General features: G+C 42.1%; 1 protein-coding gene and 1 long non-coding RNA gene across 2 annotated transcripts in view; one reads left to right on the top strand and one right to left on the bottom strand.

Annotated features, from left to right (window-relative positions):
- E2F7 (E2F transcription factor 7) overlaps positions 1-14676 on the top strand; it is a 37629-nt gene that overhangs the window by 4405 nt on the left and 18548 nt on the right. Inside the window, exons 3-6 of the mRNA XM_081796220.1 lie at positions 3418-3693; positions 7657-7825; positions 11383-11673; positions 13060-13218. Coding sequence (XP_081652346.1) covers positions 3418-3693; positions 7657-7825; positions 11383-11673; positions 13060-13218 — 895 coding nt within the window. The remainder of the gene's footprint in view (positions 1-3417; positions 3694-7656; positions 7826-11382; positions 11674-13059; positions 13219-14676) is intronic.
- Positions 11684-14638, bottom strand: LOC132694041 (uncharacterized). Its single transcript, XR_009617130.3, has 3 exons — positions 14484-14638; positions 13693-13824; positions 11684-13062 (listed from the first exon to the last, which is right to left on the bottom strand). It is a non-coding gene; the product is annotated as an uncharacterized LOC132694041 (long non-coding RNA).

Here is a 14676-nt window from a genome sequence, read left to right as displayed (position 1 = left end):
TATATCTGAGACCCAAGCAAGACGGGAACCAAGATCTTATAATTACACAGCTTTTCTATGGCGGCATACAGCGGAGTCGAAGTACTGGTATAATTCATAACAAATATTTGTATAGCACTCAGGTGACAAACTGCCTTCACCTTCATTATCTGATCCCATCCTCACAGCACCTCTATGGCAGGTAAGCGAGGCTATGTTGTGTCCATTTGCATATGAGAATTGGAGAGCCTGTTTCAGGGTTACATTTCTCCAGGCCCTCTCTAATCGAAGAAGCTACTTCCAGGGTGTTGCACTTAGATTTACCGACAGGCAGATCGGACACGGAGGTAACATGCTGGAGGCTTGTTAGGGGTGCTCTGGGGAGCCACGTCTGTGGGTAGGAAGGGAAGGCAGCAGAACTAGACAGAGGGCGAAGCGGATCTGAGACAGTCTCAGGGGAAGTCTGGAGTTTACCCAACTAGGAGTTCTAGAATGACCCCTCAGAGTCATCCTGAGTGGGGGCAAGCCTGGCTAGGCTTTTACATGTCAGTGCTACCTCTATTGGCATCGAGGACAGTCCGGGTCTCCCTGGGAAGTTAGATTCTGGAGGACTCCGCCCTCTCAGACTGGTGAAGGGCTTCTAGCATCAGGGGAAATGAGTCATTCATTCCTGAAGAGATCTCAGCACATCCCTGTGTCCATCACACAGCTGGGGAGCCTGGCTGGAAAGCTGTAGAGATAGATTCTTTAGTTGGAACCCCTTATTTTATTGATAAGGAGACTTGGGCCTAGACAGAACAATTTGTCCAGTATCAAAAAGACACAGAGCAGAGACAAAAACCAGGTTTCCAGTCTCATTCTAACTTCCTTTCCACTTATACAGTGTTAGGACTACAGGCTAGACAGACAGATGAAGCAATTGACTTTAGATTACAGTTGACTTTCTGCCCATCTGAGATCTCAGCGTAAAAATTTGCTTGGCATTCTTTTTTCTCTTGATGTAGAGGTGTGTACAATCATAACCTCGCAGGTAACCTAATTCCCCTCCAACTTTACGTATTAAACTGTAGTAAAAATATATCAAAGTGTTGAAGGAAATAACCCATCTACATAGTTCCTCCATAGGGCAAAAGTAGGAGCTCATTGCTCCTTTGAGAATAGGTAGGTCCGCTAGAGGGAGCACAGAAGGAGTGTGCATCTCTGTCCACCTCAGTGAGGCTGGCCCACGCCCTCTATCACAGGGATACTTTTTGGAAAATGAGATAATCAAGGCACAGTGTTCTGTCAGCACCCATAAGGGGCAAGGCACTGTGCCAAAAAAACTATGAGGAATGAGCCATATGGAACTTGATTCCTGACCTCCAGAAGTGCACAGTCACATTAATGAGTCAAGACACGCACCTAGGAAGTTAAATAGCAATATGACGCATTGTGTTGTATTAGCTCTGAGTGCCAGAATGGACGGTAACAAAGAATGGGAAAGAGGGGAACAGGTAACAGCTAGGTTTTACTGAGGGCTCACTATATGCCAGGAACTACTCTAATAACCCTTGAGGTTGGTATTTTTATGGACTTCATTTTCAGTTGAGAGAATTAGAATATAGTGAGACAAGCAGCTTGCCCACGCTGATAAGCAGCAGAGACAGGTAAGCTGGCCCAAGAGCCTGCGTGCATAACTACTTCCCCATACTGCCTCTGCATAGTGCCAGTGGGGATCAGTGGTCTGCTCAGTACCTTTTGTTGATCCAACAAAAGTTTGCACCCACGATAAGCTCACTTCTAGATGCAAGATTTCAGAAACTTCTGCTGTCAGCTGTTTCTTGCATACCAGTAACTTTTATACTGAATGAAGGTTGTATGTGACCCCAGGCAAGTTATTTAACTTCCCTGTGCCTCAGTTTCTTCATCTGTAGACTGGAAAAATAATAGTACCTAGGTCACAGGATTGGATGAGGTGTTAATATATGTAAAGTACATAAAACGGGGTGTGGTCCATAGTAAACACTTAGAATTCCCTTGTAGAAGACTTCATCAGAACTGCACATTAGTACGGATGTGTTAAGAGATATGGGTAGATGCAGTGCTCCAGGCTGGCTGTTTCTGCTGCGTGGTGGGAAACCATCCCATTCCCTCCTCTCCCCCCCACCCCAGTGACACCGAGGCAAAACCTCACCATGGCCAGCCAGCAGCTTTTGCTGATCCAAGGAACAAGAGATGCTGCCCCCGCCCCCCAACACAGACTCCAGGGGCTCCCAATCTTCTTTTCCTCTCTTCATATGTTGCTCATTGGTGGGAAAGTACCTTTCTTAAAGGACTGCTTAGCAGAAATCCAAGCACACAGTAGCTACAGAATGCTACATATATAGGAAAAGCAGGGACAAACCTTTAGCTCATCCACCTTCATCATTATGTAAAATGCAATTGCTTGGAGGTGAATTCTGCTACAGAAAGAACAGAATCTTTCCGTTTTTGAATGATGAGTCCTTATTTTAGGGGAAAGAAACTTGTTTTCATTACTTGGTATTTCCAAATGTGGCTTCCATTCACTTAGTCCTTTTTCAAAGTGGACTAAGGGACATAATGGACCCATCACTGCTCTTTTCTTATAATTAAGGCGGTCTACTCAAAGTGTGATCTGGGGACAGGTACTAGCCCACAAACTATTGCTAAAAATTGTAAAAAATTAAGACCAGAATTTGAAAGGCAGGCACTTAGAAAGCTCTGTAACAATTTGATCTTGCCCCCCTGTGGCATCTAAGCCCATGATCAGTGGTCTCTTCCTAGTGAACAGGCTGTAGGTTGTTTGAGTGACAAACTCACATGGAGAGTTACAGGTGGTGGAAAATGCATATAAGTCCTGTGAAGTGAAACTACATATCAGTATGTGGGAGTTTGGAAATAAAAAACCCTGGCCCTTCACCATGGATAGTTTGAGAAGTACTGCTCTAAGGGAATAACAGCCCTTCCAGGTTGGTTTGAAATGTGGCATTTTGTTGGATACTTTTCCATTGGTTGGTCCTGCTACAAATTTCTAAATTAGCACCAGTGAACACTGAACTACAAAAGCATAACTGTACTGCACTAGTTAGTGCAAACTCGTAAATGGAGAAGCAGTATGGACTCAGCCCACAATTGCCCTTATTATCATCCCCAACAATTACAAGCATCTACCAGGAGCACATACACTCAACTTCTTTCCCAGAGCTGCCATGAGAAGTATATTTAAAAGCAGTAGATGATAATCATGTTCTCACTGAACCACTGTTGGATTCCATGAATCCTTCAGTCTATTTTCACTAGTCCTAGCCTGGTATTTTTCAGCGGTGAATATATGGTCTCTTTGTATTTTCATGTCTCGGTGAATCATGGGAACAGAATGCTCTTAGCTTATACCTGCCCTTTCGCTTTCTTACTAAAAGGTCTCTTTTTTTTAAATAGGAAAATATATTTGTTGATCTCTCAAGGATGGCCCCGAAGACTCCAATAAAAAATGAACCAATTGATTTATCAAAGCAAAAAATTTTCACTCCAGAAAGAAACCCCATTACTCCAGTTAAGCTTGTTGACAGACAGCAGGCAGAACCATGGACGCCCACAGCTAACCTGAAGATGCTCATTAGTGCTGCCAGCCCTGACATAAGAGACCGGGAGAAGAAAAAGGGACTGTTCAGACCCATTGAAAACAAGGACGATGCCTTTACAGACTCTCTGCAGGTAAACAGGCTGTGCGTCTCAGGCTTTATAGAAATTTTTTTTTAAGTTTATTCATTTTGAGGGAGACAGAGACAGTGTGAGTGGGGAGGGGCAGAGAAAAAGGGAGAGAGAGAATCCCAAGCAGGTTCTGTGCTGTCAACATGGGGCCGATGTGGGGCTCAAACCCGTGAAACCACAAGACCATGACCTGAGCTGAAACCAAGAGTCAGAGTCTTAGCCGATGGAGCAACCCAGGCACCCCAGGTTTACTTAACAACTTAAAAGTCATAGGATTCTCAGTTTTTCAGTTACCATTGAGCCAAAAGCGGTATTAAACTTAATGTCTTCCTCTCTTTTTTTTTTTTTTTTTTTTTTTTAATGGCATGTCAGATGTCTGTAATGGTAAAATACTTTTAGGCAGGCGGTATCTTTCATCCACAAATCCCTGCTATTTACAGATATCAAAATATGCCAAAACTTAATATCTTACTTCTAGCTGAAATGGAATTCTCACTCTGTGTCTTATTTTTTTCATAATGAATGTTTTTTTTTCTCTTCTATATGCTACTCCCTTGACTACTCCCAGTACACATTTAAAAATGATAATTTTTAAGGCAGAACTGTTTCATAATTTTGATTTAATGAAAAAGTTTGGACTTTTTTTAATGCTGCTGTGAATTATAATTTTTCTCTGATTTTGAGGGTAGCAGTTTATTTTAGACTTTGGAAATTTCATTATTTTTATATATGTTGAAGTCTTTGGTTTGGGGCCTTAAAGGTAAATCATCTTTAAATTATCTGTCCCATGGAGAACCAGGGCTATTGAATAAGCAGCATATCTATACTTTAAAGAAAAAAAAATCAATGGTCAATAATTTTCACTCTCCCATTAAACCTTTTCCCAGGCTTGCTAAGAAAAGTTACAGATTTGAATGTTATTTCTCTTCTATTTTTCCTCCTTTTGGTAGACTTTTTATGCTATAAAAATTACCAAAATGAAGAAATTGAAAAAGAAGAGAAAAAGATATCCTGAATTACCACATGAAATTAATAGAACAAAATGAAGTGAATCTGGTATACTTCATTGCAGCGACAGAGCTAACTAATAGATTTTTCCATGTAACTAAATACAAATCAGACCATACTTTGAGAACCACCGCTCCAGAGAAACTCCTGTGTGTATACGCCTAGAGACACGAACAAGAATATCATAGCAGCACAGTTCCTGTTAGTGCACACTGGAAACAACACACATGGCTATGAGTAGGAGAATGGATAACTAAATTGTGGTATATTCATACAGTGGAATATCAAACAGCAGTGACAATGAGAGAAAATCATAGCTACATGCAAGAATGTGGATGAATCATAAAGACGTATGTTGATTGAAAAGAGCAAGTTTCAGAAGACTATCTACTAGTTTCAATTTTACAAACGTTGAAAATCCAAACCAAACAAAACCCAAGCAATATTTTATATAGGAATATATCCATATGTGATAGGATTATTTGAAAATGGCCATGAAATGATACATGCAAATTTAGGAGAAAGGTTACTCTGTGGGGTAGGCAGATGTAAATTAATAGTATTGTTCTGGTTTGGGGCATTAAAGATATTATGTACATGGTAAGTATATTTTATATGACCAAATATTCTATCAAAAGGTAGTAAAAAATCAATTTAAAGAAGATATTCCTCAGTAATTTTTAGGAATATGAAAGGATTCTATGACCAAAAAATTTGAGAACAACTGTTCTAGGGTACACATCTAGTAGTGAAATGATTAGGTCATTGGATATGCAAATATGCACAAAGTAATTGCTTTCCCAAGTGCTATTCTCATCCACCAATAATGTACGAACATTTATTGATCCACTTCTCTGACACTTGACACTGTGAAATTTATTAATTTCTGCCAATCTAATGGGTGTACAATTGTGTATTATTGTGATATTCACTTGCTTTTCCTTGGTTACTCATGAGGCTCAGCCTCTTTCGACATGTTTACTGGCCACCATGTTGTTTTTTCCCTTTTCTGTGAAGTGTTTGTGCATGTTCTTTGCTGATGTTTATTATTCATTTTTCCATATTGATTTGTAGGAGTTTATTGTATATTCTTGAAATACCTTTATCAGTTCTGTGTGTTACATTTCAATTTACTGCTTGTGTTTTTTTCATGTTGTATATTGTAATCAATTGTCCCTGCACTATTTATTCAGTCCCTCCTGCTCTCCCAAGTGGTCATTGCTATCTCTGTCCTATGTCAAAGTTCTTTTCATGTATGTATCTGTTTCTTGGCTCTCTTCTGTTCGATTGGCCAATTTATGCATACCTACACCAATACCATATGGTAATAAGCCTTGATATCAGGTAAAGCAAGACTCTCATCTTATTTTGCTTCAGAGTGTGTAGGCTATTCTTTGCCTTTTGTTCCTCCATATATACTTTAGATTGGATTTTTTAAATGTTTTTTTTGAAAGAGAGAGTGGGTGTGCGTGCACATACACGAGTGGAGGAGGGGCAGGCAGAGAGAGAGGGAGAGAGAGAGAATCCTACGCAGACTCCATGCTCAGCATGGAGCCCAATGCAGGGCTCGATCTCACAAACCATGAGATCATGACCTGAGCTGAAGTCGGACCCTTAACCGACTGAGCCACCCAGGCGCCCCACAGCTGATTTTTTAAATCTCTTTTTAAATCTGCCTTTATAGCTACTTTGTTAAATTCACTTATTATTTTAAATAATTTGAGATACTTTTGAGTTTTTTTATATAAACAATCATCTTCTGCAAAGTGAAAGTTTTGCTGCTTCTTTTCTAATCCCTTCTTTTCTAATCAGTTTCTTTTTCTTGTCCTCAGGCTCTGGCTAGGATCTTCAATATGATATAAAAGAGGAACAGTAATAATGGGCATCCTTATCATTTTCCAGATTTTAAGGGAATACTTCCAAGATTTTTCCATTAAGACATGTGTTTGCAGTTGGGTTTTTATGGGTACGCTTTATTAAAGAAATTCTCCATTTCTGGTTTTCTAAGAGCATTTTTAAAAATCATGAATGGGTGTTAAATTTATCAAATGCTTTTTTCTGAAGCCCATTGAGATAATCATACCACTTTCTTCCTTGAATCAGTTCGTTGAAAAGCCTTTTTTACTGGGGCGCCTGGGTGGCTCAGTCAGTTGAGCGTCCGACTTCAGCTAGGGTCATGATCTCATGGTCCATGAGTTCGAGCCCCTTGTTGGGCTCTGTGCTGACAGCTCAGGGCCTGAAGCCTGTTTCAGATTCTGTGTCTCCCTCTCTCTCTGCCCCTCCCCTGCTCATGCTCTGTCTCTCTCTGTCTCAAAAAAAAAATAAAAACATTAAAAAAATAATTAAAAAGAAAAGCCTTTTACTTTTGCGGCTTGAACTGAGCCTTTCTCAAATGTGGGTTGCTGAGACAAGGACACCACGTTAGTATCCTTACAAAAAGAATAAAGAGGAGTAAGACTTAGCTGCCCTTGTTCAGTTCCTTGAACCTTGGTCAGTTGTAAAAAATAAAACACATTGGTGACACAATGCAGGCCAATGAATCTCAGAATTTTATGTCAATAGGAATTACCCAGGACCTAAATTCTGATACATCAGGTCTGGGATGGGGCAAGCTCCCGGTGATGCCGATCTATAGGTCTAGTGAGCACATTCATAGCAAGGGTGTAGCAAGCTGTAAATGACTATTTTTCATTTTTTAAGCTTTTAACCAATAGACTCACCCTCAAGTTTCAAAGGAGGAAAAAATCAGTCCAAAGAAAACAACCAATAAAATGTTAAGAAAATTGGATTAGGTAATGAATATATTTTAACCAGAATCTAGAATGCTGTGGACTGGGATGTCCCCCCAGGTTTGCCAGTAACTCATTAGTCCATGCATTTCTTCTGCATTTTTCATGCAATTTCTCCACATGCAATTTCGGTGACATCTCTCCTCTCCCTTTTGTCTGCCCTTTGCAGCTTGATGTTGTTGGGGACAGTGCTGTGGATGAATTTGAAAAGCAGAGGCCAAGCAGAAAACAGAAAAGTCTAGGACTCCTGTGCCAGAAGTTTCTAGCTCGCTATCCAAGTTACCCCTTGTCAACCGAGAAAACAACCATCTCCCTGGATGAAGTTGCTGTCAGTCTTGGTATGTATCGTCAGATTACCTGGGGGCCCGTCTCCAGTCACAGTGGGAAACTGGTTTCCTCGGGCAGGCCAAAGTCTTCAGATAGCTTCTCATTAAGTAAAGAGTGGGCTCCCGAAGGATGAGGACAGAGGAGCAGGTAGCGCTTCCTTCTGTCATTGAATTTCTCATCCTCATGCAGAGGATTTCAGGGAGTCTTCTAGGCCTGAGGGTCAAACAAAAATTTGTGTCTTTTTTAACCTCGTAAAATATTTGTATAAAAGACTCATGTTAAAAACATATCACTTGTAATTTCATATTATTGCAGACAGACAAAACACATTTTAAAATTGCTTGCTGTTTATTTTTAAAAATGCTTCTAAGATTTCAGACCTGGTATTACTTCTGTTATCAAATAGGATTTGAAAGCAAGAGTGTTATGTTTGAAGCCATACAGTGTGATACAGCGAGCCTGTCAAGCTGGAGGAAGCACATCCGGACATAACTCAAACAGCTAACCTAACAAAGAGGAGTACATGTGTTCACATGGCATGGGTGTGTGTAATGTGCAGTGGGGTATGGGCTGTAAATATGAAGACAGCTGCCTCAGAGTAGAGACCCCTAGTGGGCATGGGTTGCAGTTGGTCCCAGGATAAACATGTTGACAGTCTTAACTAAGCAGAAATCACAGTGATTTGAAGGTATAGGGTGTCCCCTTAAAAAATAAGGTTTTACACACAGAAGAAAAGAAAAAAAATCAACTAAACAGGCTTTATGATAGATTATATTTTTAATTTGTTTATGCTCTTTCTTCCCCTAGCCCTGAGAAATGTGCCCCAGTAGATGATTGGCCATCTGAATTATTCAAACTGATGGCTAAAACTGTTTAAGTTGCTAGAAACTGAGATAATGAGGCAGTGAATGTGATGGAAGGACCATGGGCTGGGCTTTGGATCAGATGGAGCTCTCCAGTTTATAGGCTGTGAGAGTTTTTAAAAAGTTACTTAACCTATTCCTGTCTGAAACACAAGGATCATAGCGCCTACCTTGCAGAAACTTAGCAAGGTTTGGGGAGAATGTCAGCAACATGCCTAACTCAGGGCTGGGCATGGGTAACTCCTACTGTTACGTGGAACGCTTTCTACTCAGCTCTTACTAGATCTCTCTCTGCCCTCCCCAAGCTATCCTGTCACCCTCTGGGAAAGGAAGTACAGTGCCTGATTGGAGAGCCCAGAAGTAAAATACAGTATTTGGAGTCAGTGCCAATGAAACAAGAAAGGGAAAGTGACCCAGCAGATGAAGACTTAGGGTACACCCATTTGAGGCACAGGCCTAGAAACTAATCTTACAGAGGATGAGGGTAAAACAGTAGCACACAGTGTCCTTACTGAGGTTCATGAAACCAGCTTCCTCCATATACCCAACTTCCATCCACGGACCTTGCACTAATGTCAGTGCAGAAGACAAAAGATTAGATCAAAAGATTAGACAAAAACATCAGACAAGCTCCATCGCGGACTAAGGGAAGCATGGTAATAACTGATAAATCCGTGGGGGCGTACGTAATGCCATGGCTAGGATTAACAGGATTACGCTGATACAAAAGGAAAAGGCTGGATGCTAGGAAAAACCTTCCTGATGGAGCAAGCCCCAGAGTAACCTGAAGGTCTCGAGACCTGTGAAATGGAACTTTTTAGTGCACGAGCCAGTAGACAGATAAACCCAGTCCAGATTGAAAGGCAGCTGCCACAGTGGCTTTTACCAACACCGCCTATTAAACACCCATTGTGCATATTAAACACTCATCTTACCTTCAAGTGGTCAGAATCTTCCTTTATTTTCCCTTCTTAGGATGTCTACCCACTAGATGGAGATTTAACAATTTGTATCTAATACACAATTACAAAACAGCCCAGCATATGGCTGGCCCTGGGGTGTCTCAGTTGCGTTCACATGACATTTCTAATGGGAAGGTTTATGGAATGTTACACTCTAAACAAGATGTGTTAATATATGAAAACAGACTGGAATAAAAAAAACAGGCAGATCTGGACAAGGGGCTTGTTGACTGCCCCTGCCAGCACCTTCCAGCAGGCATCTGGCACCGAAGTCTGAGCTTCTGAGGATGAAGAGCCTTTCAGGGTCATGAGCCGAAATGTTCTGATGAACTGTGAAATGCCTCTTCCTGCAGATAATAGAACTTCGTTTCACCTCCAAAGTTTTCATCAGAATTTGATCAATTTCTTGTGTTAAATCTTTGAAGGGCCAGAAGCTACATTCACTAAGCCTGCTCTGATTATATAACGGCTCCTGGCAAGTGAGCAGAAAGAGGACATCTTTGTAGCTGGACCAGTTTTCTGGGAGATGCCCGGAGGCTTTTATTATGGGTTCTCGGATGAGAGCAAAGGAGCCAGTGGGTTCCAAAGGCCTAAGGGCCTGTTGCTCAGCAGGATGAGTCACAGGAAAGTTTTAAAATCTGTTTATACTGTGACTTCTCATGCTAGCAGGGATTTTAGGTATTTCCAATGCTGTGCAGAAAGTATTTACAAAATAATACATAACAGTAGATAAAAATTGATACCCTATTGGAGACCCGTTACATTTATGGTCACATTTAATCCTCATCATCTAATGAGATAAATACTAAGGCATAGAAAGATTACCCAGGTAGTAAGGGATTGAGCAGGGATTCAAATCCAGGCAGTCTGACCTCAAAGCCCCCACACTTAACTCCTATAAATATTTTTGGTAAATGTGGTAGACGGCCCTATAACTCCAGCTATTTTGAGAGTGTTGGGAAAGTGGGTAGAGACTTGAAGAACTTCATGGTCAGCCGGTATTGTGCACAAAGAGTGTCTGTGCTTTACCCCTGGGCTGTTTAGCCCAAACGGCTGTGAATGGGAGCACGGAGACAGTTACCAGCGGCCAAGCTATGAGCAAAAGGAGCCTCGTTCGTATGTTGTTCAGCCCTGGCTGTAGCTTCCTCCAGCAGCTTGAGAAGGGTGCCCAAGCTCTAGACTCCTAAGTTTCCAACGCAAAATAGGAAACAAAATATTTGCCATCTGTTTTCCTTCCTGGGCCATTAAGAAAGTTAACAAAGATAATTATTCCACATCATTCAAACTCCAGGAAAGGATACAATTGTCCAAATGAGGTGTCACGCGTTGGACACAGTTTATTTTACAGTCTGCATAATTAGGAGTAGAAGTCAAAATCAACCAAACAGCATTCATCAGGTGTCCATTAGACATACTGGTACACGTGTTGCTCGATCCCACCTGTTTTAACGTGCTGAGGTGTTCACGTGGTTTACCTAACAGGTCTAAAGAAGAGACATACTAGTGTTGACGTAATAGAGACGCGACCATCCTCCATCTCTGGGTGGATGTTTTTTACCCTCGCTCTTTTAAGGGTTGGATCCCAAGAACATCCTTACAGGTTCGGTTTGTGGAGCATCCACCCTTGCTGCGCATTGCCCTGGGCAGCATGTAGAGTAGCTTACAGACATGGTCCAGGCCCTCAAGGAATTTTTACTCAAAAATGTTTGCCTGCATGATTGTCGACTTCTGTTTTCCAAACAGGCGTTGAAAGGAGACGTATCTATGACATTGTAAATGTGCTGGAATCACTGCATCTGGTCAGCCGGGTGGCCAAGAATCAGTATGGCTGGCATGGACGGCACAGCCTGCCAAAAACCCTGAGGAGCCTCCAGAGACTGGGAGAGGAGCAGAAATATGAGGAGCAGATGGCACATCTCCAACAGAAAGAGCTAGAGCTGATGGATTATAAACTTGGAGAACGTAAAAAAGATGGCTGCCCAGATTCTCAAGATCAACAGTTACTGGATTTCTCTGAACCCGACTACCCCTCTTGTGAGTGCACCATAAAACCACACGAGTGATGGTTCCTTCCACAGAGATTCACTGCTAAGGCGGGAAGTGCCAGATCGACAGCCCTGGAGGGAGATGTCCTCCTGTTCTACCTACTGAAGAAAGGGGGACAGATGGCTCCCCCACTGGGCTTCCCACTCGACCTCACTTCAAGCCTGTCTGGTGGCAGTTCACTTGGTACTTCGTGTGTTTGGACCACAGATCGCTAACGGCGCTCCCGTTTCTGATTGACAGCCCCATGCTGATTTCTGTTTGTGAGCCTTTAAGGAAATTTCACTTGGAAAGAAGTTATCTTTTCACAGAATTCAGTTTTTTAAATTCTATTTAGGGTAGATTACTTAGGAACAAACCCCGTTAGGAGAACACGTTGGTAAGAAAGATAGATAACCCCTGCTGTCATTTGATACAGAATTTTTTTTTTATTTATATCTACATTATTCTTCCCCTCCCAGCTCCTTTTGAGCCTCTTCCTGTTTTGACCACTGATCTTCATCATTCTTACCCTAAATCCCATTGCTAAGATGATAAAGTACAAGTATCACTCAACATTTCCCTTGCATACATAATAGGGATGGAAATGTGGGCCTGGTTTTCATTAGATTTACTGCCCCGTGCCTTTTAGCTCCACCCCATGAGCCAGTTCTTATACTAGTAACCAGAGGAGACAGCCATCTGTCAGGGATGGTTTGCCTGCCATATACAGCAACAGACATCTAATCAGTGTCTCTTATTCATTTACAGCTTAGTTCTTCACTTATTTCTGAAAAGCAATGGAAGAGGCGAGCGCCTACTGTGTTTAAGATATAGTCTAGATATTGTGGGCACAGAGAAAGAAAAACAGAGTTCTTGCCTTTGAGGGAACAGCTGATGTTCTGAAAACAGTCTGTGAAGTCTACCCTTCCTTTTATCCTTCTGCATTCATCTTTTCAAAAAGTTGCACCAGGAAAACTACCTCATGGATTTATTCTATGAAGTAGGAGTGTAAAGCATTCAGAGTGGTTTCAAATATGCATTTCAGAGTTTATGCCTCCTGTAGAGTCATTTTCCAAGCCATAAGAAAACCCATCTCATTTCTTGAGGCGCCTGGCTGGCTCAGTCAGTAGAACATGCAACTCTTGATCTCAGGGTCATGAGTTCGAGTCCCACGTTGGGTGTAGAGGTTACTTAAAAAAAAAAAAGAAGAAGACAAAAATCCATCTCATTTGTTTACAAGCCATCTTTTTGTGCTGTGTGTCCAGTAGGCTTCTGCCTGTAACAAGACTGATCTTTCCATCTGCTGGTAGAGTTAGTAGTTCTGGCAAACTCTAAGTACCGTCTTTCATGTGGTAAATTATATGTTTTGATGCTTTCATTTCATTCCCTTTGTAGCATCTGCAAACAGTAGAAAAGACAAGTCTCTGAGAATTATGAGCCAGAAGTTTGTCATGCTATTCCTCGTCTCCAAAACCAAGATTGTTACTCTTGATGTGGCTGCCAAAATACTGATAGAAGAAAGCCAGGATACCCCAGACCATAGTAAATTTAAAAGTAAGCATCTTCACCTAAATCCACTTATAAGTACAAAAAGGGTGTCATATCATATATTGATATTTTCTGCCTGTGAGATTGAAGAAGAAATTGTTTTTGAGAAGTGCAGTCCTTCCTGCACTCATAAAGATTCTTGGGGCTGTGAGAGGTAAGTTAGTAAATACTATAATTCCCATTAAAGTTCTGTCCGATGCCTTTTCCTCGGCAGTTAGGATGGATGGTGGAAGCAGAATGCCATCCATCCCACAAATGCAGGTCAGGGAGGGTGTAAGATGCTTTGCGTTTCTCTTTAGTATTGCTGCTTCCAAGACAGAATGTCTGAGTTTTCTTTCCCCTTTTTTCCTCACCCCCTGCCTACTCTCCTGATGGGTGGAGATGAAAGTTGTCTGCAGGTAAGAAACAGAGGAATGACCAGGGTAGGGTAGGGGTGGTGGGACGAGGCCGCTGGGCAAGAATAGTTTCCAAGATTCGTACCCAGTGCATCTTCCTTTTCTGTCAAGCCTGGGTCGAGCCAAATGCCCTTGGCTGCCAATAGCCCTTTCAAGCCCTGGGAAGCCATGATCTCAGCTTTCTGCTTTTTCTGTTTCCATTGGAGGTATAGGCACCCTGTGGGAGAAATGAGTAGGTAAAATGCAGCTCTGTCAGAATTGGGAAGAAGATTGCATCTGGGGTGAATGTTTGAGGTTCCTGGACCATAATCAGAGCTCCTCTGATTGATTTTAGATACAAAGTCAAGTGGGTTTCCTACCTGTAAATTGATTTCTTGAATGGACATTACTTTGTGGGTATTGCCCTGCCTGTCAGATGTCTTACCACCTCTTCTGAATGTCTCCTCTAGTACCTGCATTTTCAAATGTCTCTCCCCCAGCCCTCATAAGACTAAGGGAAGGACCACCCCGCCCCTCCCCCACTAGGTGGCCAGATGCCTGTCTTCAGCACAGCTGAACCTCGTGACCTTGAGCCCCAACGGTCTTGTGTGCCCAAGAGCGCAGCCTCACAGGAAGCTCTGGGGAATCCCTGTCATTTTCACAGGCCAGCTGCCTGCTGGAGCTGGTGCCACCACCTCCTGCTGGGAGAAACTCAGAGCGAGCTTTTGACATGCCACACATCAGAATTACATTTACTAAGCCTTTAATTATAGCCCCTTTCCCTCCCTTGGCGTTCTTGAAATCTCGGCGCTCCCTGCAAATCTCGGTGCTCCCTGCTCATTACCAGGTGCCTCTCACAAGGGGTGTGAAGTTGTGGAAAAGGAAAGACACACTGACCTTCCTGTAGTATGTGTCTTCAGATACATCAGATCCATAAATCTCAGGCCATTGCATGACAGAGCCGTTGGCCTCTGCTGCGCCCCACTGCTTTCTGCTTGAGGTTTATATGGCCGCCCAGAAAAGTGACCTGTCACATAAACTAAAATGTAATGGTGTTACAGACGGTGTGACCATAATTGTGTTTTATATC

The sequence above is a fragment of the Panthera onca genome, chromosome B4 (assembly GCF_046562875.1).
Source record: "Panthera onca isolate mPanOnc1 chromosome B4, mPanOnc1 haplotype 2, whole genome shotgun sequence".
Taxonomy (NCBI): Eukaryota; Metazoa; Chordata; class Mammalia; order Carnivora; family Felidae; genus Panthera; species Panthera onca.
This window is presented reverse-complemented; position numbering and strand designations above follow the sequence as displayed.